The 24524-nt window shown below is 37.9% G+C and overlaps 1 protein-coding gene across 1 annotated transcript in view; it reads left to right on the top strand.

The window, feature by feature from the left end:
• The window catches only part of lama4 (laminin, alpha 4), an 81652-nt gene that overhangs the window by 50198 nt on the left and 6930 nt on the right, over window positions 1-24524 (top strand). Inside the window, exons 14-35 of the mRNA XM_079584142.1 lie at window positions 588-704; window positions 1140-1288; window positions 1434-1575; window positions 2442-2535; window positions 3577-3693; window positions 4950-5135; window positions 6220-6359; window positions 7777-7941; window positions 9512-9657; window positions 11712-11874; window positions 12005-12138; window positions 12787-12958; window positions 13827-13958; window positions 14057-14199; window positions 14291-14420; window positions 15523-15660; window positions 15901-16034; window positions 16827-16985; window positions 18774-18927; window positions 19009-19193; window positions 20869-21058; window positions 21296-21451. Of these exons, the coding sequence (XP_079440268.1) occupies window positions 588-704; window positions 1140-1288; window positions 1434-1575; window positions 2442-2535; window positions 3577-3693; window positions 4950-5135; window positions 6220-6359; window positions 7777-7941; window positions 9512-9657; window positions 11712-11874; window positions 12005-12138; window positions 12787-12958; window positions 13827-13958; window positions 14057-14199; window positions 14291-14420; window positions 15523-15660; window positions 15901-16034; window positions 16827-16985; window positions 18774-18927; window positions 19009-19193; window positions 20869-21058; window positions 21296-21451 (3246 nt within the window). The remainder of the gene's footprint in view (window positions 1-587; window positions 705-1139; window positions 1289-1433; window positions 1576-2441; window positions 2536-3576; window positions 3694-4949; window positions 5136-6219; window positions 6360-7776; window positions 7942-9511; window positions 9658-11711; window positions 11875-12004; window positions 12139-12786; window positions 12959-13826; window positions 13959-14056; window positions 14200-14290; window positions 14421-15522; window positions 15661-15900; window positions 16035-16826; window positions 16986-18773; window positions 18928-19008; window positions 19194-20868; window positions 21059-21295; window positions 21452-24524) is intronic.

Here is a 24524-nt window from a genome sequence, read left to right as displayed (position 1 = left end):
GTCCTTGTATATGTTATTGTGTATGGAGAGTGTTACCCTTGCCTGTACCAGTTTTGTTTCAGTTTTATTATAGTAAAAGTTTGAATTGGAACTTTGGGTCTCTGCCTGTCTTCATCCGCACCATACCCGTGACAGTTGCCATATACAAGCTAGAATGTCTTGAGAGCAAATTCCAAACAACATTTTTGCACCCTTGAAGGGCACTTCGGGAGGGGGATGCCAATTGTAGTCGCGTTCAAACCGGTGTGAACAATTGAATCACTTCATGGAGGGCCCTTCCACAAATTCCGTTAGTGAAGGGAACATGTAATGTCTCTTCAAGGAAGTAATTTAATAATTTATGCTCATGTTCTGCCCTTCCGAATTAATAGGGCATAGGGATGTTCACTGGAATTTGTCATTTGAGTGACTTTTCTTGAAAGGGATTTTGTCCGGACTAAGCAATGCCAAACATGCTGTCCAGAAGCACATTTCATAACAAATAAGTAAAACTTGAGTGAATTGTATGAAATTGTAAAATATTTTTTTGTCATGTAATGTTTATATTGTGAATTGATGTCAGAAATATTTCATTAACTTTAACTCAGGCACAGCAGCAGCGACTAAAAGACATCTCTGACATTGTCAATCAAACTATTGTTACGGCTGGTGTAATCTTCTCTGAGGCAAACCTGACTGTCCTTGAGGTGGAAGATATGATCACGGTAAAACTGCTTTTTATCAACTTAATTACTGCATATTCTGTAGGCTACTGCATGTCGTCTTACAACATAAATATTATTCAAGAGGCCATATAATTTCAACTCTACACTTATATTTTATACTTATAAAGTCTATTGACCATTTTCCATTAAATGGGACAAAACTAGATATATTTAGCTTTATTTTTTTTCTTGTTCACTGCTGCTTTATGGTACCTCCTTGGTTATTAAACTATTTCAAAATATTGACTATGTTTTTATAAGTTTTTACAAATTCTTTAAGATAGATTTCATTTAGATGCACAAGGATAAAAGCTCAAACCAAAGAAATAGTGTGCCGTACCCAAATTGAAGTTTAAGAACATAAAAAGAACATAACCCCCTTTAAACCTCAGTGAACATATTAATTGTTGTTTTTTATTGCATCTGTGTGTATAGAATGTGAGAGAACAACATGCAGAAATCGATGGGGCTCGTGTGTTGCTGGAGAGAAAGACAGAGAAAATGTCTCAGTCAGACAGTGAACTAGTTCTGAGAGCCGAGGAGCACGCTGACGATCTGCTGAGACATGCTGAGGAACTGCAGTAGTGAGTTTCAAACCAGAAATGACCAATGTTATTTCTCTATCTGTATGATATTTCAAATGTACTCTCATTCATGACTGTCACAAAAGGTTGAACGCTCGTAGGAGCATCACTAACATGACAAATGCTGCTCTTATCTCTCCTTTAGTAATCTGAAAGGAAGCGATGCAAATGGACGTGTGCAGAAAGCCCTGAATGCCTTGAATGTGTATGACAATATTGTCAAAAACATAGATAACGCTAACATCACTGGCCTGACTGCTCTCAACATCTCCAGCACTACACATGCCGTAAGTCAAGTCAAGTCACCTTTATTTTTGATAGCGCTTTATACAATATAAATGGTTTCAAAGCAGCTTCACGATATTAAACACGAAGGTAACAGAGTGAATGATGCTAAATTCAAGTTCAGATACTGCTGTAAAGCGGCTGTAGCAAGACAATAGTGTCATTCAGCCCAATTCAGTTCAGTTCAATAACTTATAAAGTTCATTTTTTATTAAATAAGTTTGAATCAACTATATGCTAGCCTGGTTCTGCCAGACTCTCGTACATTTGATTTGTACAGAGAGTCTGACCTCTCTCCATTGACAAGCGTTAACTTCCTCTGTTGAAGTTTAAAACTATTGGATATGCCCAGAGCCACTCTGGATCTGCCATAACCAATCGCTAACGTTTGGTTGTGACGTATGACGACTCAAACTAGCGCAGAACGTCATCGTTCTCAGCCACTCCTTCTGTCCGCTGATTGGACCGGTAAAAAATTGACTGGAGAAAACCCAAGAATATACCACAATCCCAGACCTAGTACTGAAGGAAAATGGAAATTGAGCAGAAGTACGTAGGAGGGCGGAGCCAGGCTAGCTATATGCAGCTCTATTCTCTAGACAATAGGAGATATCAATACTTTGATTCCTGGTAAATAATTCATTGCAAAATATTAAAAACACAATGTTCACAATTTCCTAAAAAAAAACTATTACAAGAAGTTGGAAAAGTAATTATGATGAACAGATTGCAATACTATGGTATATGTATAGTACCACATTACTGAATGATTACCATATTATTTGCATTCGCACCTTTGAAAGCTAATGTATCTCTGTGTACGGTGGTTAATGTGGTTACTTGACGTGTTTCCTGATGTTTCTCTCAGGATATTGACGGATTAAACTCTCAACTGAGCCTCATGCGCTCTCAGAGTGACAGTGTGTTGGCAGAGGCCTCAGCCCTGTACTTTCAGCAGAAAGGTAAAGCAGAGATAAGGCTTTTTCTCACTTTTCCTACACAACACAAACTCCAGTGTTAAATTAACCCTCCTGGGAATTTATTTGACTCCACACGCAAGAGTGTTAAATTAACTCTGAAGCAGTGTTAAAGTTAATGAGATAATTAAATGATTAATTGAGTGATGAGTGACCATTATTGAAGACACCTGATGTTAACAAGCAGAATCACTGAAGGAGAAAAATCACAATTTTAAGTCATTATGGTGATCAGTGTTTGTTTTAGTTGGGCTCTTGTCCCTTCATTATTAACTTTAGATTTTGTTTTACTGTTGTAACTGAGTTATAACAGTCAGATGAACAAAGAGAAAAGGTGAACAGGTAGTGTCAGTTTTAACATAATCATTTGACCCGAATCACTGAAACCATTTGGAGCCTAATCGCTGACTTAAATTTATATTGGTGATTACAGCATCACTGTGATCCTGCAGCATAAAATCCAGAATAACAAAAATAATCCAAAGGATTTCTTAAAAGTTGGTCTGATATTTTTTAGACATCAAGACACAGACATCAAGAATTAGTGTATGAATCTCAACAATGGTGACAAAAAAGAATATTCAATTAGGAAAAGGAAATTACTAAGACGATTCAGAACATAATTATTCATACCGCAATGCATGATGGGAGCCATGAATGAGTTTTGATTGGTGGCACCCAGAATGCACTGCAACATGCTTTATTATTGTCACCATTGTTGAGATTCACAGGCTAGTTCTTGATGTCTGTGTGTCTAAATAAAATAGTTTTTGAAAGGATTTTGATCAGAACAACTTTTAAGTTTATTGAAAATGCTGAAAATCGTTTGCTATAGAATCACAGAGCTGCAGTATTCAACAAGGTAAACATAACATTCTAAATGAGTTTAGTGATTCGGGTATAATGATGATTATGTCAAAACATCATTAACACTGTTTTTAACAAGAGTTTTTGCTGTGTACTTTGTGGAGTTTTTGCTGTGTACTTTGTGGATTTAACTAAGTCCACTTTATTTTATGTTTGCAGACATTGTATCCACAGTCCTTGACAATAAGAACTACATCGAAGAGACCAATGAGATGATGGATAGCTCCTCTAAAAAAATAGCTAAGATCATCAGTGACATCAATGCAATTCATAAAGGCAAGAATAAATTGTACATTGACTTTTTGTTGTTGTATCTCGGCCTGTCCTGGTTATGTATTTGGTTAGCTCTGCCAAGTTTATTTTTTTATTCTTTCATTTACAATTTTCTATTTATTATGTCTTCTTTACTCTTGATATTGCTTCTCTTCTTAGAAATAAAGTTAGAGTCAGACATTTTTTGAGGATAACATTAAAGGGGACCTATTATGCATACCGGTAATTCACTTTTATAAGGTGTTTGGACACTGATGTGTGTCCGCAGTGTGTGTGAACAACCAGCCTAAAATGGTAAAGATCCACCCTCCCTTTTTTATTACTCCCATAAATCATAACCAGTCTCTCCAAATGACCGGTTTCAGATTTCCCCCTATACTCTTACGTGATGCGCAATGATGCACAAATCATTTTACGCCGGACTGCTTCACAAACGGGGCCAAGTTTAACGCTGGATTTGCACAAAAGTTGTTTTCTCAAAGATTTTTAGATTCAATTAATTAAATAACTCCAAAACAACTATAGAAATGTATCCACTAAACATTCAGAAAAGCCAAGTTGCAGTCCAAAAGTCGTAACTTTTTATTGTAAAGGTGAACACCACTACTGACAATTATCTGTGTGGCATTCTCCTGCTTTCCTTATAAAGTATATAAAGTACTTTATCAACACATACATTTTTTGATTATATTTACAAAGGGTGTCAATAATTCTGACCAGGACTGTATTTGTAGATAAACTAAAAACATGTTTTCTAGTCAATGATTAATTTAGTTTACTCACCATAAATAAAGACAACTCCAAAATACCTTAATATGTCTTTTTTTTAAAAGTATGCTTCATCATTTCTGTTATGTACTAACTTAATTCATTATTTTAGTACATAACAGAAAATATGATGCATATTTTAAAAATGCATCACAATAAACATTGAGGTCTTGTTAATTCATTAATACATAATATTAATATCAATAATTTCTGCAGTTAGTAAAGCTAGACAGTATATCAGCACATCAATTTTGTCCCCCAGTTTTAACAGGTTTAAACTGGAAACCATGATTTAAAATTAGACCATAATGTTTACAAAAAGTTCTAGTCAAGTTTGAGACTGCTCTTGTTAGAGTTCCATTTCCATTTGACCAGGGTTGTATTTCTACACTAGTATTGCATTTAAAGTATATGTGCATATTTGAATGTTTCTGTTATAATACACATTTGCGAATGAGTGTGATGTTTGTGTGTTGTTTGTGTGTTTCTAGACCGGACTCCAGGACGTCTGCAGTTCACTCAGGAAGTGTCTGAGGCGACTCTGAACCGCTCTGCTGAAGTGCTGCAGAAAGTGACACCCATCTTGAAGAGAGTGGAGGAGTGGGATGGAAACATGAAAAATGAGGCGTATTCTGCCGCAGCGTTCGACCGCACTGTTCTGTCTGCTGGAGAAGCGGGTATGGCAGACTTCTATCAACACAGAAAAGTTCTTGTCGAAATGTCAGAATAGTGTGAAATGTCAGGACCAGAAAAGTTATAGGCCTAGTCACAGATTGATGTTTGCTTTATGCAAATAACATGCAGCTTTGTTGGTTAAGTCCAATGTTGCATCATTTAATGACAGTGTGTGAGCATAGACTTTGTGAGATTAGCACAAAACGAAAGCATGCATTGCTGGGTTCATGCTGAATGCATTGTAATAAAATGATGCAAAAACACCCGACAATGGATACCGGTAGTCTCTTCTTCTACTGCCAGCAACAGTTGGTGATCTTTTAATTCAGTGGTAGTTTCAGAGCCAAAACTTGTTTATTGTTTAAAGTTTCTCTGGCGTCTTATGTTACACCAACTGAATATATTCAGCAAACCCCATAACTTAAAAGTAAATTTTCTCATAAAAGCAAAAACGGAATACAAAGAGTCGAAAATGGATGGAAATGTTGTTATAAATTAGATTTTTTTTAAATAGTAAAAAAAAAAAATATATATATATATATATATATATATATAGGCCTATATATATACAGTATATACCGGTATATATATTATTTGGGTTTTCCATATGCTTATTTCAGTATAAACGTATTTCTCTAATGCACATGTGACTTCTGAGGCATTTAAAACTAATAAACGGTTTAATGATCTGTTTATCCACCTACACATAATAATAATAATAAAAAAAAAGAATTAGAAATAAGAAATAAACTGGTTTGTATGGCAAATAGTTTTACCATTTACTTCATTTCTTATTCTTCTAGTTATTTATATAGCCTAAAGCGGCTAATGAATTGGAAATCTTGCACATCCACAGGAAATAGTTTACTTTATAAAGCATTCCAGATTAATCACTTGTGTTTCCATGACCAGAAGGCAACTGTCAGCATTGCCACTGCAGTTCTTAGGAACAGAGATATTGTGCATGTTGGCTTTTTTTTTGTGTGAATTTGTGCAGGATTATGAAGATTGTTGCTAATGCTTTCTTAATCACTCCCACTCTCTCTCTCTGTCCATGTGTGTGTGTGTGTTTTTGTATTTGTTTAGTTGAGGACCTGTCAGAGATCGTGCCAGAGCTACTCGATAAGCTGCGTGTGGTTGAAGAGAAAAAACCTGTGAATAATGTCTCCACAAACATCATGAAAATCAGAGAACTCATCGCACAGGCCCGCAGTGTCGCGAAGAAGGTACACCAGGCATGAAACATAAACATCATTTTGACTGACCAACTTGTAGAGTACAATACATTGTCACATTTTGAATTTTTCAATTATAAGCCTTTCAACACATATCTACAAAAAAGTTGATATTGGATTCTCTGTACTATACAAAATTCTCTGTGAAGTACTACCCTTAATCCAGACGTGAGATGCACCGATCAAAGAAGGTGCTCTGACCATTGAAACAGGAACTGAGGCAAGGGTTATAATGTTAAAAGTGTTATGACACAAAGGCCACATACACAGCTAAGTTTGATTGCTATTTCACCTTTCAGTGCTTTAAATATGAGCCACTTTATGAAAAATACAAGCCTAAAGATGCTGATACTAAGGGGGAAAAGCATCACTGCAAGAGAACATTCTATGAAGCAAAGTTGCAGCATAAACAAAGCACAGCACCTCTGTGATTACACCTTTACAGTAAATGTATCTTTGGTTGCTAATACAGTATTTCTTTGATCAAAATTCTTGCTGCCAAATGGTGAATTATTTTTGTCATGCTTTAAAGTACACATATTTTGATGTTTAAACTAACATACTAAAGCACATAAAAGTGTTTGATTGCAGTTTTAAAGTCTCACTTCAGTCAATAATTGTGTCCCTTTTTGATCACCAAAATGACATATTTAAAAATATGTTCCTTGAAATTTTTTTTCTTAATGCCTTAAAATAGGTTGAATGTAACTCTACACCCTTGCTTCATTTATTATACATGGAACTATGAATATGCAAATGAGCCCGCCTCCACTCACTCACGCCAGCTCAGAGATCCACTCGTTGACGATCACACGTTGATCTGATTGGTTACAAAGTAGTTTGTGACTTCAGAAACACCAGCGAGTTCAAACCGTGTGTTTGAGACTGTCTTTGGTTCACTGCAGTTTTAAGGACAGAATACTCAGCAATGGTGTTGACTTATGAATCTGCACATGGTTTGTCTTAAAACATATTAAAAACACCACATAGACATATAAACAACATTAAAAGCTGCATTTTCACCAGAGGGGGACTTTAACTGTAGTGTGTTATTTGATATTAATTCATATTTCAAATGTACAAAATTGCACCTTCATCTTTGCAAATCTGTGTATTTACAAATAATTTAAGTGCATGGCATACAAGTTTAATTGGAAATGGGATTAAATGATTATTATAATGCAACAAATTAAATGCTGGGCTTTTCTCAGGCTGCTCAACCGCAGCTGGCAAATTCCCCACAGTTTACTGGTTTTACTGTTTACTGCATTATTTGGACTAGTATTGTTGAGTTTGCTTTTCCCTTTGACTAAAAATATTGTTGTATTAAATCAAGCTTAAACCGCCATGTTATTGCTGGTTACATTTTCTGCCTCTAAATGCAATTAGTTTTTTCCTATAATTGCAGGTGCAAGTGTCCATGAAGTTTAACGGCCAGTCTGCCGTAGAGGTTCATCCCTACTCCAACCTAGACGAGCTAAAGGCGGTCACGTCCATCAGTTTTTACATCCGAGTGGACCCAGACAAAGACCCGATAGAAGATCGCTTCCTACTGTACCTCGGAGACAAGCAGGTGAGCACTAGCTAGAAAACTGTGCTCGGAAGGGGGAATGGGATATATCATTCATTCAAACACTGGTTCATCAAGGAATTAAACACAATAACTGTGTTGTTGTTGGAGACATGCAACAGTTGATCCCATTGCTATTGGCAAATTAAAAAAAGGGAAAACAATTACTTGCAATACTCTGTCTAAAATGTAAGTTACAGTACTTAATTTTGTTGTTGTTGTATAAAATAAATATGAGTTAAAATATTAGTTCACTTCAGAATAAAAATTTCCTGATAATTTACTCTGAAAATAACGGAATAATATATGAATCAACTGCTTACTTGAGAGGAAAATTAGATTTTTTTTAAATTGTTGGTCCATGTACACATGTAAAGGATTAGTTCACTTCAGAATTAAAATTTCCTGATAATTTACTCAACCCCACGTCATCCAAGATGTTCATGTCTTTCTTTCTTCAGTCGAAAATAAATTAAGTTTTTTGAGGAAAACATTCCAGGATTTTTCTTCATATAGTGGACTGCAACGGGGTCCAACAGGTTGAAGGTCCAAACTATAGTTTCAATGCAGATCGTAGAGGCTTTGAAGCTGCACTGGACCCCATTGAAGTACACTGTATGGAGAAAAATCCTGGAATGTTTTCCTCAAAAACCTTAATTTTTTCTTTTACACTTTATTTCCCTTTAGTGATTCAGATGCTAAAACAACGGACACACAATGTATAAAACAACACTTGCTGCCAGTGGCGTCCCTGTCTGTATGCAAAGAATGCACACTTTATAACTGGACATCACTAGCATGTCAATACGAATTCTCTAACATAATTTATAAATCATGTCAGTATAACGTATGCAAATAATGATTCATATGACTTTTCCCTTGCCACAGTTGTTTGTGTCTTGAGAATGTAACAAAGTCTCTCGTGACAGTCTCTTTTTTTAATGATGCCGTCCGTCTTCTGTGGGCGCTGCGCTGGCTGTAGATTATGGTTTAGTTTATAGTTCAGGTGATCACACAGAATGAAATGCAGTGAGCTGAAAGCTTTTTTGTTTGAAAAAATATGGCATAGTGAGACACGCCAAAGACGAGTCTATCGCATGTAGCTAAATAAAAACTATTTTAAAACGGCAATGGAATGAAAATACAAAATGCAATAACGCCGTATCGCCTGCTGTTGACCAGTCCTGTCAGTCTGTTCTCACAGTTTCAACAAACCATCATTGATTCAAAGAGCTGATGAGGTAATAATAAAACTGTTCAGCCAAATTGAGAATTCATTCTATACTTTATAACTTTGCCTAGTTTACAGCGGGTCAACGTTTTAATTAAGATGGCTAATTAAAATTCCTTCCTTAATCAGACTGATTTTACACTTCTTTCGGTTGTTGGCTCAAGCCCAAGTTCTTTTCCATCTCCCTTCCCCTTTGCAATGTTTGGTTCCAAACCACAGGACATCTGCATCATAAATGTAATGGCTCAATAAAAAGAGCTATAAAAATACTTAAAAAACAACAACACTTTTTCTCAGAATGGAATGTCTTGTTAAATGTCGCTTCTACTTGTGTGTGTGCAGGGGCGTAAGGACTACATGGGACTGGCCATAAAGAACGATAATCTGGTTTATGTGTACAATCTGGGAGGAGAGGACGTGGAGATTCCACTCAGTTCAAAGCCGGTCAGCTCCTGGCCTCCAGTCTTCAATCTTGTTAAAGTGGAGAGGTAGAATAACTGTTTTCATCATCTAATCTTGAATAATGTTTTTCTTTAGGAAACCTAAGAGGAAAAAAACTAGGAAACACACACAGCAACCAATTATGTGTGGCAGTCTAAATAAAGTTACCGCACAAATGTTCAGGACTTGGACCCACATTTTGAGAGTAAGATGTGTTAACTTGTACTCCAGGAATGTTTTGTTCACACAGAGCAGTTTTTCATTTGAGGTTTCAGTTACAAAAATAAGGTCCGAAGCTTTTAGTTCCAGTTGCTCTTTTCCACCGGTGCTGCATCTTCCGGCTCTCTAATTACACCCAAATACACTAAAATAAAAACAAAATAAAAACAACATTTAAAGCCACTGTCGGTTATTCAAGATTTCACTAATTAACTTGTTGGAACTGTTTATTAAATAATGTTGTCAGTTTTAATAAGCCACAATGAAATTACCATATACTTAATCAATCTATTTTCTCTTAGACATTAAGCCTAAATGTTACTTAATATATGTCAAGATTTTTTTGTAACTTAATTTAACCATAAACAAAAGCTAAATTAGCTATAATATGAAATATGAATTTTTTACTTATAATAAAGCTAAGAACATTTTATTTATCAATCTTTAATTTTGTTATTTACTATACATTTTGTGATGTCTTTCTAAAAAAAAGCAAGAGAAAAATGAATTTAACCTAAACATTTTTTTTTTGAGTCAGTAAAGCTAGCCAGTAGACAGTATATGTTCTGCACAACACTATGGTGTCAAGTTAAAAAATACTATTGTACAGATGTATGTTCAGGGAAGAAGGAGGCGGGAGCCGGTGAGCGTTTCACAGACTTTAACAATCATAAAATAAACAAACACCAAAACGAAAGTAAAAGCGGCAGCACCTCATGGACCCCTCAAACTTGTTTAACTGGTGGAAACCATGATTTTTTATTAAAGGGGTGGTAAAATGCTATTTTCACAAGATGTAAAATAAATCTCTGATATCCCCAGAGAGTATGTGTGAAGTTTTAGCACAAAATACCCCACAGATATTTTTATAAAGCATGTTAAATTTGTCACTTTTTGAGGGTTTGCAAAAAAGCACCGTTTTGTGCCTGGCCCTTTCAATGCAAATGAGCTGCTGCAGAGGGCGGGGTTTCAAGAGCTCATGATTACCTCACGCAGACACACTAAAATGACAGAAACTGTTCTGTCTTTAATGTTAAAACGGAGTCAGACAAAGATGGAGAGACTCAAGAAGTGACAACATGTAGAATGCAACAGGACGTCTCTGAATGGTTAGTTGATGAATGTATGTTGCTGATGTGGAGTTAACTATCTTCAATTAGCATATTCTGTCATGGTAATCTATAAATCGAACTGTTGTGAGATGCACACAAAGTGACTTTCTATTGCATGTAAAAAGATGAATGCTAAAGTTTGAGCTGACTCACAAATGTACTCTTATACAACAACTTTTCCTCTTCTCAACATGGTTTATGTACATTTTAGGGTTGGTGATGTAACTAACCCGGGAGGAATGTTGTGTAGTTCCTACCAGCCGTTTATTGTAATGTTAGTCCTTTTCTTTAAAAGCAAATATCTTCCTTTGCTTTGAACTTTGAGCATTGTAACTTTGCAGATGTTGTTTATGCTCAAACAGCAACATTACACACTAACTAAAGTTAGAAAAGTGAAATCATAATCAACCACCCCTTTAAACCAATATAAAAATGTACTTTAAATTTTTCTTTAAACTTTTTTTCATTGTGGTTATGGGGGATATTGGTCACGATTGCGAGAATAGAAAAGTTGTGTTTATACAAATTGTATTCGAGCAGTTACTGTAAGCTGAACAGGACGATTCGAGAGTCGTGCCTCAATCCCAAAACTCTGTGTGTATAGCCCAAGGAAAGTGAATTTGTGTTGCTTTTCTTGCTAGGTTTCATCAAATGCGTGTTAAATGTTTTGCCAAGAGAAAACCATGCTGATATTTGTAAATAGAACTTAGTTTTAGTTTAGCTATGAATATTATATCTATAATCAGTGGTTTTAACATTCTTTCTGATAGGTTGGGTCGCCATGGTAAAGTGTTCCTGACAGTCCCGAGTCAAGACACCACAGCAGAGCAGAAGTTCATCCAGAAAGGAGAGGGGGCTGGGACAGACTCCATGTTTGACCTTGACCCTAAAGACAATATTTTCATTGTAGGAGGCGTTCCTCCTGATGTGAAGGTGCAAAAATAAATTTTCTGTTAAGATAATGTCTCAGTTAGGTCATACAAATGGGGAAATGGAAAATATGATTTAAGAATTTTTTCACTGTAACATATTCTTATGCAGAACTGTCCTCGTGTTCTTTCAGATTCCTCCAGCTTTAAGCTTGGCACCTTTTGTCGGATGCATAGAGTTAGAGACTTTGAATAGTGATATCATCAGTCTGTACAATTTTAAGCAGCTTCACAAAATGGATGTTGCCGCATCAATGCCTTGTCCCAGGTAAACCTTCCTTACATCCTTTCATGCTTTAAACCTTAAATGTTATGGTAAAGACTGCCTAAAGCAGGGGCAGAACAGTTTCATACCACCTTTGAAGTGTTAAAAGTTTATCCAGCTCATTTAATGTTCACATTCTTTATGCATTTTGGTTTGCCATTATCCCGCCACCCCATCCCACAGTTCTCTTAAGGATTGCATTCAAATATTACTGTCACTTTATTTCACCAGCCTGTTTGAAATATATATTTACAAATATAATATGTGTGAAATGTTAGTTTTATTGACATATTTTAATGGTTTTATATTTAAATACATCACAGCAAGATTGTGATATATATATGGTCTTCTACCTACTTCATTTGCAAGCAGAGAAATACAGGAATACAATTTCAGGTATCATTAGCCTAATACATATGCAAATTAGTATGTTAGGTATGATAAGATGTGTTGCTCAGCTCTAGATCTATAACTGTGCTTTATAGCTCAATTACTGTATATTGTGATTGTTGTGTTGCTTCGTGCATTTCTTCCCTTTAAATGTCAGATATTTCTCAGATATTTCTCTCCAAAGCTTGAATGAGGTCAAAGTTGGCACTTTGTACTGTATATGGTCTGTTTATATATTGCAATCTCTCTGTTTTTTTCCAGGCATAAGTTGGCTTTCTCTCAGAGTCGTGTGACAAGTTATTTGTTTGATGGCAGCGGCTTTGCTTTAGTCAACAACATTGAGAGAAGAGGCAAAATTGGCATTGTTACCCGGTTTGATATCGAAGTTCGTACTGTTGCCAACAACGGCATTCTATTCCTCATGGTTAATGAGGTAAATATAGTTTCATTATAATTATAAATGTTGTTATTCAATATTTTTTTTTACTGATTCTTGGATTCTGGGACAAAACTAGAATACTGAAAAAGTAAAGTAAATGTATGAAGAAATTATTTTGGATGAGCATGTTCAGAGGTATTCAGAGTAAAGACCCGTTCACACCAAGGATAACAATAAAGATATAGTTTTACAAATCTTTCTAAATATAAAAGATTAGGTGAGTCCACAGCACAACTATAAAGATAACGGCACAGATAAACAATATTGTTTGAATAACTTTCAGAAAGTTTTTGTTTTCGAGCTGATGAATAATAAAAACATTGACAGAGACAATTCTGAGACAATTCTGAAACAATTTTAAATTTCAGTTTACTAATATTAACAAATGGAACCTTATTCCAAAGTGTTACATAAATTACTAGTTTTTACAGCTTGTGCAATCTGATAGCAATTACATTGTTTATTAGAGCCAGAGTGTATGATGTGAAAACAATTAAGCATTTTAGCATAAGACAAAATGAAAACAAATACAATACAAACAAAATGCAAAAAAAAGGGGTCTGAATACTTTATAATTTTGCATATATATGTACATAGAAAGAGAGAGACCTGGATAAGGTTGCTTTGACATGCTATGTAAATAATTTTAAAATAATGTTTTTTCCCTTTTTTCTTGTGCATCTTTGAGTCACGGGCTGCTGTATGTTATGTGTGATCATATGATAGATTTGTGCATAATTTTCTAGAATTATAAGGCATTTGAACTTACTCACTGACGCCTTACCTTACCACCCTACAGCTATGCAAAATAAAAAAAAATGTTCTGTGCATATATTAATGCATTTATGATGGGTTTCCACAGACAAATTTTTTTGTGCTGGAGCTGAAAAATGGGTTTCTCCGTCTGATGTACGACTTTGGTTTCACTAATGGTCCTGTCATCATGGAGAGTAACTTGGCCAAACTCCAGATCAACGATGCTCGATATCATGAGGTAGTGCTTTCTTGATACCACTTCCAGGGCATCCATCAAGTCATATCTTTAAAACACAATTCATATCTTTTAACACCCCTTTGTAAATTTTGTCTCAGGTGTCTGTGATCTATCATCACTCTAAGAAAATAATTCTGCTAGTGGACAGAAGCCATGTCAAGTCCATGGAAAGTGAAAGGAAACCCTTACCATTCTCTGATATCTATATTGGAGGAGCTCCTTCTAGCATTCTGCTCTCGAGGTGAGAAACTTTGCTACATATTAATGGTAGAGAGGCTGATCCAATGACTTAGCAGTTCTAATTTGAACCCGGCCATGTGGATGTTCCACAGGCCAGAACTGTCATCTCTGGTGGGATTGAAGGGTTGTGTAAAGGGCTTCCAGTTCCAGAAAAAGGACTTCAATCTCTTGGAGGAGCCAGGAACCATTGGTATCAGCAGTGGCTGCCCTGAGGAATCATTTGTATGTAACACACCCTTCTATACTCATAGCATTGGCAAATTATTTTTGATGGCACAGGAATTATATATATATATATATATGTATATATATATATATTTGTTTTTTTGTTGTTTACTTGCAATTTTTATTTGCTTAATGTAAATGCTGTAACGCATTTGATGCGGTTATCCAAAAATGTGTGATGCAGAATGAAATCCAATATAAAGTCTTCAATCAAACAAGGCCTTCTCAGAAGTATGAGTAAACATGCATACACTACACATAAACTAAAGACGACACCGAACCCTCGACAGAAAGATCTGAGGGCTTAAATATACACAGGGATGATTAACAGAACCAGAACCAGGTGTGCAACCATGAAAACAAACTAGAAACAAGAACTCAGGAAATAAGAACAGGGAACACTGGAAAACCATGAAGACAGAATAAAAAAAGAGCTGCTTAAAGTCGACATGAAATCAAAATTGACCCTATTTACTTTGTTAGAGCATATTTCTAGTCTTGTGGTGAACAATTCATCCGTGCAAGTTAATACAAAGAAAAAAATAGTTTGCTGTGGTAATCTTTAATCAAAATCTGAAAAGTTACTTCCGGTCTGGAATGGCGTTCCTTTTCTGATGAAGTCAGTTTGACGGCTTGGGTTGTAAACGCTTAACCACTCCCTTCAAACTGTTAGTCTGCTATGAGCAGAGATGGAGAGGAGGAGTGCTGAAGTAAAACCCTGCGCTCTGTTCAATATTCCATTTCACTTGGAAATACGCCACAACACTGGAGAAAAGTTGTTTGCAACTTCCGGTTCACCCGGACTTTAAATACATACAGGGATGATTAACAGAACAAGAGCCTGGTGCGCAACTTAATTAGAACCTATTAAAAGTGCAACCACATAAAACAACAAATTAGTCGTAAAAAAAAAAAAGATGATAGGAGACTGCTCGCCAGGCTCACATATGTGCTGTATGCACTTTTTAAGCATTTACCGCTATGAATACCGTTACGTTTTTCCACTGTGTAATTATGTATTCAAATATATATATATATTTATTAATTTATTAATTTGTTTTGAAAGAACTTGCTCAAATCTGGTTGTGTTTACCTGCAGATGTCCCGTACGGCCTATTTCACGGGAGAAGGATATCTGGGCTCTACAGCTAAAATCTCACCATTCCAGTCTTTTGAGGGAGGACTAAACTTCAGAACACTACAGTCCAACGGACTCCTATTCTTCCACAGAGATGGGGTATAGTCTTTTTTACTGTGTTTTATCCAGTCACGTCTTGTTCTGTCTCTAACCTATAACTGGCGGGGAAGCTAATCCTAAACCAAGAAACAAAAGAAAAAAGAGATCCAAGGCTATTGCAAGGCTTTTCCTTCATATCAGACTGTTCTCGCTATGGGAAGGAGGGGATTGGGTGTTTGATACAGAGGGTACATTTTTTCATGATGTCACAGATCAACCTAGTCTTTATCTCTGTTGTAGTTGGATGAGTTTTCTCTCTCATTGGAGAATGGTGCAGTGGTGCTCCAGTCCAAAGGAACCAGAGTCAGATCACATAAGAAGAATTACAATGATGGACGGACTCATTTCTTAGTTGCCTCAGTGAACGATCAGAAGTGAGTTGGGGGCTCAGTGTTTATTATATTACAAATAGAAATATCATAAAATATCTGTATAATATATTACCATTTTATATTCATTCATTTTAGCCAAATTTTAATCCCTTTTACTTACATGCTATATAATTTTAGTTGAAAAAAAAGACAGTTTGTGATAATGTGCAGAATACAGTGCCTTTGGAAAGGTTTCCAAACCCTTAATTTTTTATTTATTTTGTTATGCTGCAACCTTATGCTAAAATACTTTAAATAGTTTTTCCACATTACTTTACACTCCATACCCCATAATGATAAAGCAAAAACAGATTTGTGAAAACTTTGCAAATTTATAAAAAATCTGAAACCTCACACTGTATTGTATTCAAATATTTTGTTATGACACTTGAAACACATGTTTCTAAAGTAAAAACCCGAGCTTCTGCAATAATATCATATATTAAATATTCTGAAATTACAAAGAAGACAAGCAAGAATAAGAAGCACAAGACCCTTTTTATTGGGTAATCAGGTCTGTCTACATTTTTTATTTTTCTTCTTCAAAAAAAAATGTTAGTGCATCTTATCTTGTAGGTGTTATTTCTCATCATATTTTTTGTAAACAGCAGTTTCAATTTTAAAAAAAATATTTTCATGATGCATCCTTTTCTTTCATCTTATTGTTGATGAAAAACATTCTGCATTTTGTTGATCTCAAATTAAGTTCTGAAGCTAACAAGGTTAGCTTCCTTATATGTGTCCTTATATGTATAAACTTGTTACATCAACTATTTATCCATGGTCAATTGGCAGGTATGAACTTATAATTGATGACAAAGACAAGCAGGAGAAGAAGAAGCCGTCTTCCACGTCTCAGTCAGATAACATCCCAAAGACCTTCTACTATGGAGGCTCTCCTATGAGTTCCACACAGAATTTCACTGGGTGCATCAGTTATGCTTACATTAGCAGGTAACATATACAGCCTTTTTCAACTTTTTTCAACAAATTACTTGCGTTTTACTGTGTAAACTGTTGTTTGTGGTTGGATCAGTGATGGTTCCCAACCCTATTCCCCAAGCCCTCCAACACTTCACTTTTTAAATGTCCCCCTTTCCTGACACACTCTCTAATGCACTGAGACATATAAAATGTATACAGTGTATAAGGAGGTGCAACAGAAGCACAGTTGAGAATCCCTAACTGATCAAATCCCTTCCAGATAGCAATACCTGTGATTCTGTGATATTCTGTGATTTCTTTTTGAACTGTTTTTTTAACCCCCCCCCCCCCCCCCCCCCCCCCAGTTTGTTGTTTAAGTATTGCTGCCTCGTATTTGTAAAAATGTACAAATATCAGTCATCATCCAAAGTAAAAAGAAATAAGACTCTTAAATCAAGGAGAGTCTGCTTTAGTAGATATGCTTTAGACCCTCACCTTAATAAATTCCACTCTTACTTATACATGTTAAAAACATTTGAATCATGACAACTCTCGGTTTCACTTTATTTTGATGGTCCCTTTAACCCATTCTGTTTAACACCTACAGTACATGTCAACTAACTCTCATTAGAGTGTTAGTAGAGTATTAGTAGACTAATAGGGTTTGAGTTAGAATAAGTTGACATGTACTGTAGTTACAAAGTTACTTATAGTCTGTTTAATGTCTGTTGAGGAGCATCACAATAAAGAGTTAGCAGATATTAAGCAGACAGTCTACTAATACTAATGAGAGTTAGTTGATACATAGGTGCAACGTATTGTCAACAGAATGTTCAAAAGGGACCATCAAAATGAAGTGTTACCCAAATCTCTGAATAGTTTTAGCAAGTTAATGTATGCTGACAGTGTTATTGTATTTGGTCTTGTCGGACTAGATCTTCTATGCACGCTGCTGGAAAGCAAGTATGGATTTACAATGGCCTATAGATACACAGACATGCTACTGTGAGCGTGTATAAGATATTCTGCTACTGCTGCATTAAAAGACATACATAATCCCGTAGCAGATCAGGTGGAGCTGGGGAGGTGGAGGGTTCAGAGGAACTCTGATAGCGCTGCAGGACTAGCCTCAAATGAACACTGAACCAGACTATTTAAATATTGAGCAAGCAATCTCACTGGCTGCAGGATCAGCAGAGGCCAATCAGCTCGCGCCATGTAGTAAATGTTGTGATTATTAGCAGATTGCAGGTAAAGGATCTATTAGCCTGCATTGATGATCACACACTGTAAGGCTTGTATTTTCAATGTTTAATATCTTCAAAAGTTCACACTCCAATCTCAGTAATAACACAGAAATCCCAATCTCAACAAAATCAGTGCACAAATCCTTTAATATTTTGCCATGTCATTTTCATTTATAGTTACTTTTAGTCCATTTTACTAAAGCACAGGTGGACCTCAAACATAATTTCAGATTCAATGCACATTTAGATTTAGATTCAATACTTTATTTCCATAGCAACATAAGTGCTTGGAATTTTTCAGATCAGTAATAACATACAATTTAAAATGAATCCTTTCCTAATAGTGCTCAAGATTCACCACAAACTTGTAATGTACACAAAGCAATACATAATGACATAATGACTCTGTTCCCAAACTTACATGGTATTATACAATCAGCACTTAGCCTGGATTTCTGTTCAGTGTTATCAGAAATGAGTGAGTATTGATGGTACAAAGTGGAATTGGGTTCAGTAGGACTCGACCTAAGACTGTGGATATTTATGCAAGTGTGATGTGTGTGTGATGCAGGCAGGATAGAGATATAGAGCCAGAAGACTTCCAACGTTACAGTGAGAATGTGCAGGCGTCGCTACAGGACTGTCCAGTGGAAAGACCCCCCGCTGCTCTGCTCAACAAAGACAGCAGAGACTCGTCTAGACGAAGTCCAGGACAGTCCCGCAAGGTGCAACACACCAGAACACACAGATGCAAGGATACCATGTAAAGTGACACAGTTATGCACCTAAATATATTGTTGTCTCAGGTGGGCAGGGATGAGTCCAGCCTGCCACACGGCTTGAAGAGCAATCCTTTGGATGTTCCTGAGACAGAAGCTGCTCCCTGTTACCTGTCCTCCCACCCACGAGTGACCCGTCACGCCTATCGTTATGGCGGATCAGCCCACAGCCGACAGGAGTACACAGGTGTTGCCAGTGTTATCAGAAATGAGTGAGTATTGATGGTACAAAATTGAATTAACTCGACTTATTATTGCCAAAAATTTGTGTTACTGTGGTATTTCCAACCTAGACTCATTCGAAAAAAAAATGCCTGTGGCGACATGTTTTACAACACTTTGAAATTGAAATGTCCAGTGAGTGGCACTAAAAACATGTGCAGTTTTATCTGAAACAGATAAACATTAATCTGACAATTGTTGTACATATCGCGGCACTTGAGAAATGAAATGACGGCGAGTGCTGCTAAAAGGTTGATTTAGTGTATTTGAAAATAACGTACCACCTACTCTAGACCCCATAACCTACCTTAACAAAAGCAAACACATTTACTGAAGTTTGCTAACAAGTCTTTGAGCTATTGTGTTGTGCTTCACGGGGTTTGTACCCTAGTGCAATGCTGTACTATGTGAGCTACGAAGCGAGTTTACTGTGTAAGAAAAGCCATGTGGAGCTGGTTATGTGATGCAGATGTCAAAATGTATTAGATTACATTAAAACAGTAATATACCGTAGAAAATAAAAATAGCCTACAGGAATATACTGTAAATTAACAGTGGTCCTTAAACCAGGTACTACTGGTAGCTTTGGCACTGTGTGCAGGTGCCAAGTCCTGTTGGAAAATTAAATCTGCATCTCCATAAAGTTAGTCAGCAGCAGGAAGCATGAAGTGCTCTAAAACTTCCTGGTAGACGGCTGCGTTGACCTTGGATCTACCAAACCAGATATAAACCAAACAGAGGTGACAGAACCCTGACACTCTTCCTCCAGACTCTGGGACCTTAATTTCCAAGTGAGATGCAAAATTTGCTCTCATCAGAAAAGAGGACTCTGGTCCACTGTGCTTTATTAAATCCAGAGTCAACGCTGCCCACACTGCCAAAAGAACCAAAAACTGGTTCAATGACCATGGTATTACTGTGTAATTACTGTGTGATTTCATGTAATATTCTAATTTTCTGGGATTTTGATTTTGTGAGTTTCATAAGCTGTAAGCTGTTAAATGTTATAACAAATAAAGGCTTGAAATAACTCACTTTGCATGTAATGAGTCTATATAATATATAAGTTTCACCTGTTAAGTTGAATTCTTGAAATAAATAAACTTTTTGATGATATTCTAATTAAATGACCATACCTGTATATATTGCAGAAACAGTAAGCTATGCCATTCTTAACATAGCTACTGAGTCTACATGCGGACAATTTTCTTCTTACATTCAAGTGGAAGATGACACCACGGCTCCTAGCAGCAGCCATGGCAAACAGTCAGTTAATAATAAGAATATATGTATCAACTATAGTTACATTATATGGTGATGTGAAAGAAAGAATTTGTGGATATAGCCCCATAAATCAAGAGCTCCTAACTATACAAATTCGTTGTATTATAAAATGTGCCTTAGCCCTTATTCACAAAACTCAGCACTGTTTGTCTCTACGTTGTTTTTTGATCAAATCAGCAGTTATTTATCAAGTGATGCTTTCAGGTTTCAGAACCGCAAAGAGCAGTGGTGGAGCGATAACATAAAAACATGCAAATGACGCAATCATTCTTAGCAAATTCCCCCATTTCTCATAAATGCAGTTTGATCCTGCACCGGAATTGCATTGGTGAACGCAGCGACACATAACAGTGCTTTCTGTTCTTCCATCTCTTTTTTTAGATCTCACTTTTCTCTATCTCTGAAAACTCATTCAGCGTTCGGTCTCATTTTCTACTTGGCTGACGAGTCTGAGGAGAACTTCATGGCTCTGTTCCTCACTCATGGAAGGCTGGTATTCACATTCAGTTCAGGGAAAGACCAAGTCAGAGTCCGATCCAAAGAGAAGTACAGTGATGGACAGTGGCATGACGTAAGGATGACTAAAGTCCACTTATAACACGTGCCATTTCTGCGGCATTAGCTACAGTAAATGTAATTGCACAGATAATGATCACCAATGCTGAGATGTTCACTTCAGTTGTTTGATTTCAGTCTTGAACAGAAAATGAGTTGTAATTATTTAATAGTTTGGCTATTATAAGCGTGTCTTTTATGCACCTTTTATGTGACACTTTCTGTCTATCTCTTTCTCTCTCTCTTTCTTTAGATTATCTTTATCAGAAGTGGAAATATGGGCAGACTTATGATTGACAGTCTCACGGTATTAGAGGACAGAGCTCCGGGCGGAAACATCTCAATGCTTGTCCAAGATCCTCTCTATGTCGGCGGTGTGCCGCCTGATCAGGCGGTGAAAAACATTCAGGTATTGTGATCCCTTCATTCTCACCGGGGGAACCTTTTCACTTCCTAGAACTATTGGTGGAAGTACCCGGATTTTGCCGTGTTCGCACCGCAGGAACTATGAACGATTTTAGTTCTTGGAACTAATTTAGCTCCTACTTCAGAGTTGGGTCTACACCAGCACAATATGAACTACCAGTGACATTAGTGTATGCTGATTGGCCGAGAATAACTGAAAAGCACAAGGTTAAATACACAGAGAAATCAATTAAATTAAAGACAGGTGTGAGTCACTAATTGGTAACTATAACAACTAATACAATAACAAGGAGAACACGGAAAAAATGAGCTCAGAGAATGCACTTCAACATAAAAGTCCATACAAAAGACTACTAACAATACTAAGTCCCCATGTAGTCAATAATTGCATCCCTTAAAACTCATCTTTGATCTCCAAAATGAGATATTTAAACGTTTCTCTTGAGGAGAAAATAATTAGCAACGGTGTTGACTTATGAATTTACACATGGTTTGTCTTAACATTAAAAACTGGATTTTCACCACAGGGGGACTTTAAAATATACAGTGCGTCACATAATATTACCCTTTTGTTTGTTGAACTGTTGTATAAAATCACTGTCACATTTGCAATTGTGTGGATATTCAGGAAAAAATCCATTCTTTCTCGTATTATATATTATCAACATTAAAAACATTAAAAACAAAAACAGGGTGTGTTTTTGTATCAAAGAAAGTCTAAATCGATCTCTATGCACCAGTGGCGAGGCTACATAAGGGCCAGAGTGGAACTCTGAAAAAACATTTAAAAAAAAAAACATTTTTATTTAAATGATTTTTTTTTTGTGAGAAAGGAGAAAATCATGCATAGGCCTACATGACAATAATAATCGTTCAATTTCATGAATTTAGGAGATGCCACTCCCAAACCTTTGCAGCGTGTACTGTAAGTGGCTGCTGGTCAAGCAAAATATTGATTCAAATTCTAAACAGATATATTGCCTAGAAAGCGCAGAAAAGAGCACCTCTTCAGAGCGCAAATGCAGATATGTACTGTACTGTATCGTTAACCAAATCGCCAGTACTCTATAAAACTGATCCTGGACCGGCCGTTATTAGCAGCTTTCCCAGGAATCAGAGGCAGCATGCAGTGGTTTGAGTGAGAACATTTCAAAAGGAGATCTTAAAGCGATAGTTGACAATAAATAATTTTGCGAGGTTGTCACATTCTATACTCCATCCATCCATCTTCTTCCGCTTATCCGGGGCCGGGTCGCGGGGGCAGCAGTCTAAGCAGAGATGCCCAGACTTCCCTTTCCCTAGCCACTTCTTCTAGCTCTTCCGGGGGGACACCGAGGCGTTCCCAGGCCAGCCGAGAGACATAGTCTCTCCAGCGTGTCCTAGGTCTTCCCCGGGGTCTCCTCCCCGTGGGACGTGCCCGGAACACCTTCCCAGGAAGGCGTCCAGGAGGCATCCGAAACAGATGCCCGAGCCACCTCAGCTGACCCCTCTCGATGTGGAGGAGCAGCGGCTCTACTCTGAGCTCCTCCCGAGTGACCGAGCTCCTCACCCTATCTCTAAGGGATCGCCCAGCCACCCTGCGGAGAAAGCTCATTTCGGCCGCCTGTATCCGGGATCTTGTCCTTTCGGTCATGACCCAAAGCTCATGACCATAGGTGAGAGTAGGAACGTAGATTGACCGGTAAATCGAGAGCTTCGCCTTGCGGCTCAGCTCTTTCTTCACCACGACAGACCGGTACATCGTCCGCATTACTGTGGAAGCTGCACCGATCCGTCTGTCAATCTCCCGTTCCATCCTTCCCTCACTCGTGAACAAGACCCCAAGATACTTGAACTCCTCCACTTGAGGCAGGAACTCTCCACCAACCTGAAGTAGGCAAACCACCTTTTTCCGACTGAGGACCATGGCCTCGGATTTGGAGGTGCTGATTTTCATCCCAGCCGCTTCACACTCGGCTGCAAACCGTCCCAGTGCATGCTGAAGGTCCTGGTCTGATGGGGCCAACACGACAACATCATCCGCAAAAAGCAGAGACGAAATCGTGTTGTTCCCAAACCAGACACCCTCCGGCCCCTGGCTGCGCCTAGAAATTCTGTCCATAAAAATTATGAACAGAACCGGCGACAAAGGGCAGCCCTGCCGGAGTCCAACATGCACCGGGAAGAAGTCTGACTTACTGCCGGCAATGCGAACCAAGCTCCTGCTTCGGTCGTACAGGGACCGGACAGCCCTTAGCAAAGGACCCCGGACCCCATACTCCCGGAGCACCCTCCACAGGCCGCCACGAGGGACACAGTCGAATGCCTTCTCCAAATCCACAAAGCACATGTGGATTGGTTGGGCAAACTCCCATGAACCCTCCAGCACCCTGTAGAGGGTATAGAGCTGGTCCAGTGTTCCACGGCCCGGACGAAAACCGCACTGTTCCTCCTGGATCCGAGGTTCTACTATCGGCCGTATTCTCCTCTCCAGTACCCTGGCATAGACTTTCCCAGGGAGGCTGAGAAGTGTGATCCCCCTATAGTTGGAACACACCCTCCGGTCCCCCTTTTTAAAAAGAGGGACCACCACCCCGGTCTGCCATCCCAGAGGCACTGTCCCCGACCGCCACGCGATGCTGCAGAGGCGTGTCAGCCAAGACAGCCCCGCAACATCCAGAGACTTGAGGTACTCAGGGCGGATCTCATCCACCCCCGGTGCCTTGCCACCGAGGAGTTTTTTGACTACCCCGGTGACTTCAGCTTGGGTGATGGACGAGTCCACCTCTGAGACCTCAGCCTCTGCTTCCTCCATGGAAGACGTGACGGCGGGATTGAGGAGATCCTCGAAGTATTCCTTCCACCGTCCGACAACATCCTCAGTTGAGGTCAACAGCTGCCCACCTCCACTGTAAACAGCGTTGGTAGGGCACTGCTTCCCTCTCCTGAGTCGCCGGACGGTTTGCCAGAATCTCTTCGAGGCCAGCCGATAGTCCTTTTCCATGGCCTCACCGAACTCCTCCCAGGCCCGAGTTTTTGCCTCCACAACCACCCGGGCTGCAGTTCGCTTGGCCAGC

Source organism: Phoxinus phoxinus (assembly GCF_949152265.1).
Source record: "Phoxinus phoxinus genome assembly, chromosome: 16".
Classification (NCBI taxonomy): domain Eukaryota; kingdom Metazoa; phylum Chordata; class Actinopteri; order Cypriniformes; family Leuciscidae; genus Phoxinus; species Phoxinus phoxinus.
This window is presented reverse-complemented; position numbering and strand designations above follow the sequence as displayed.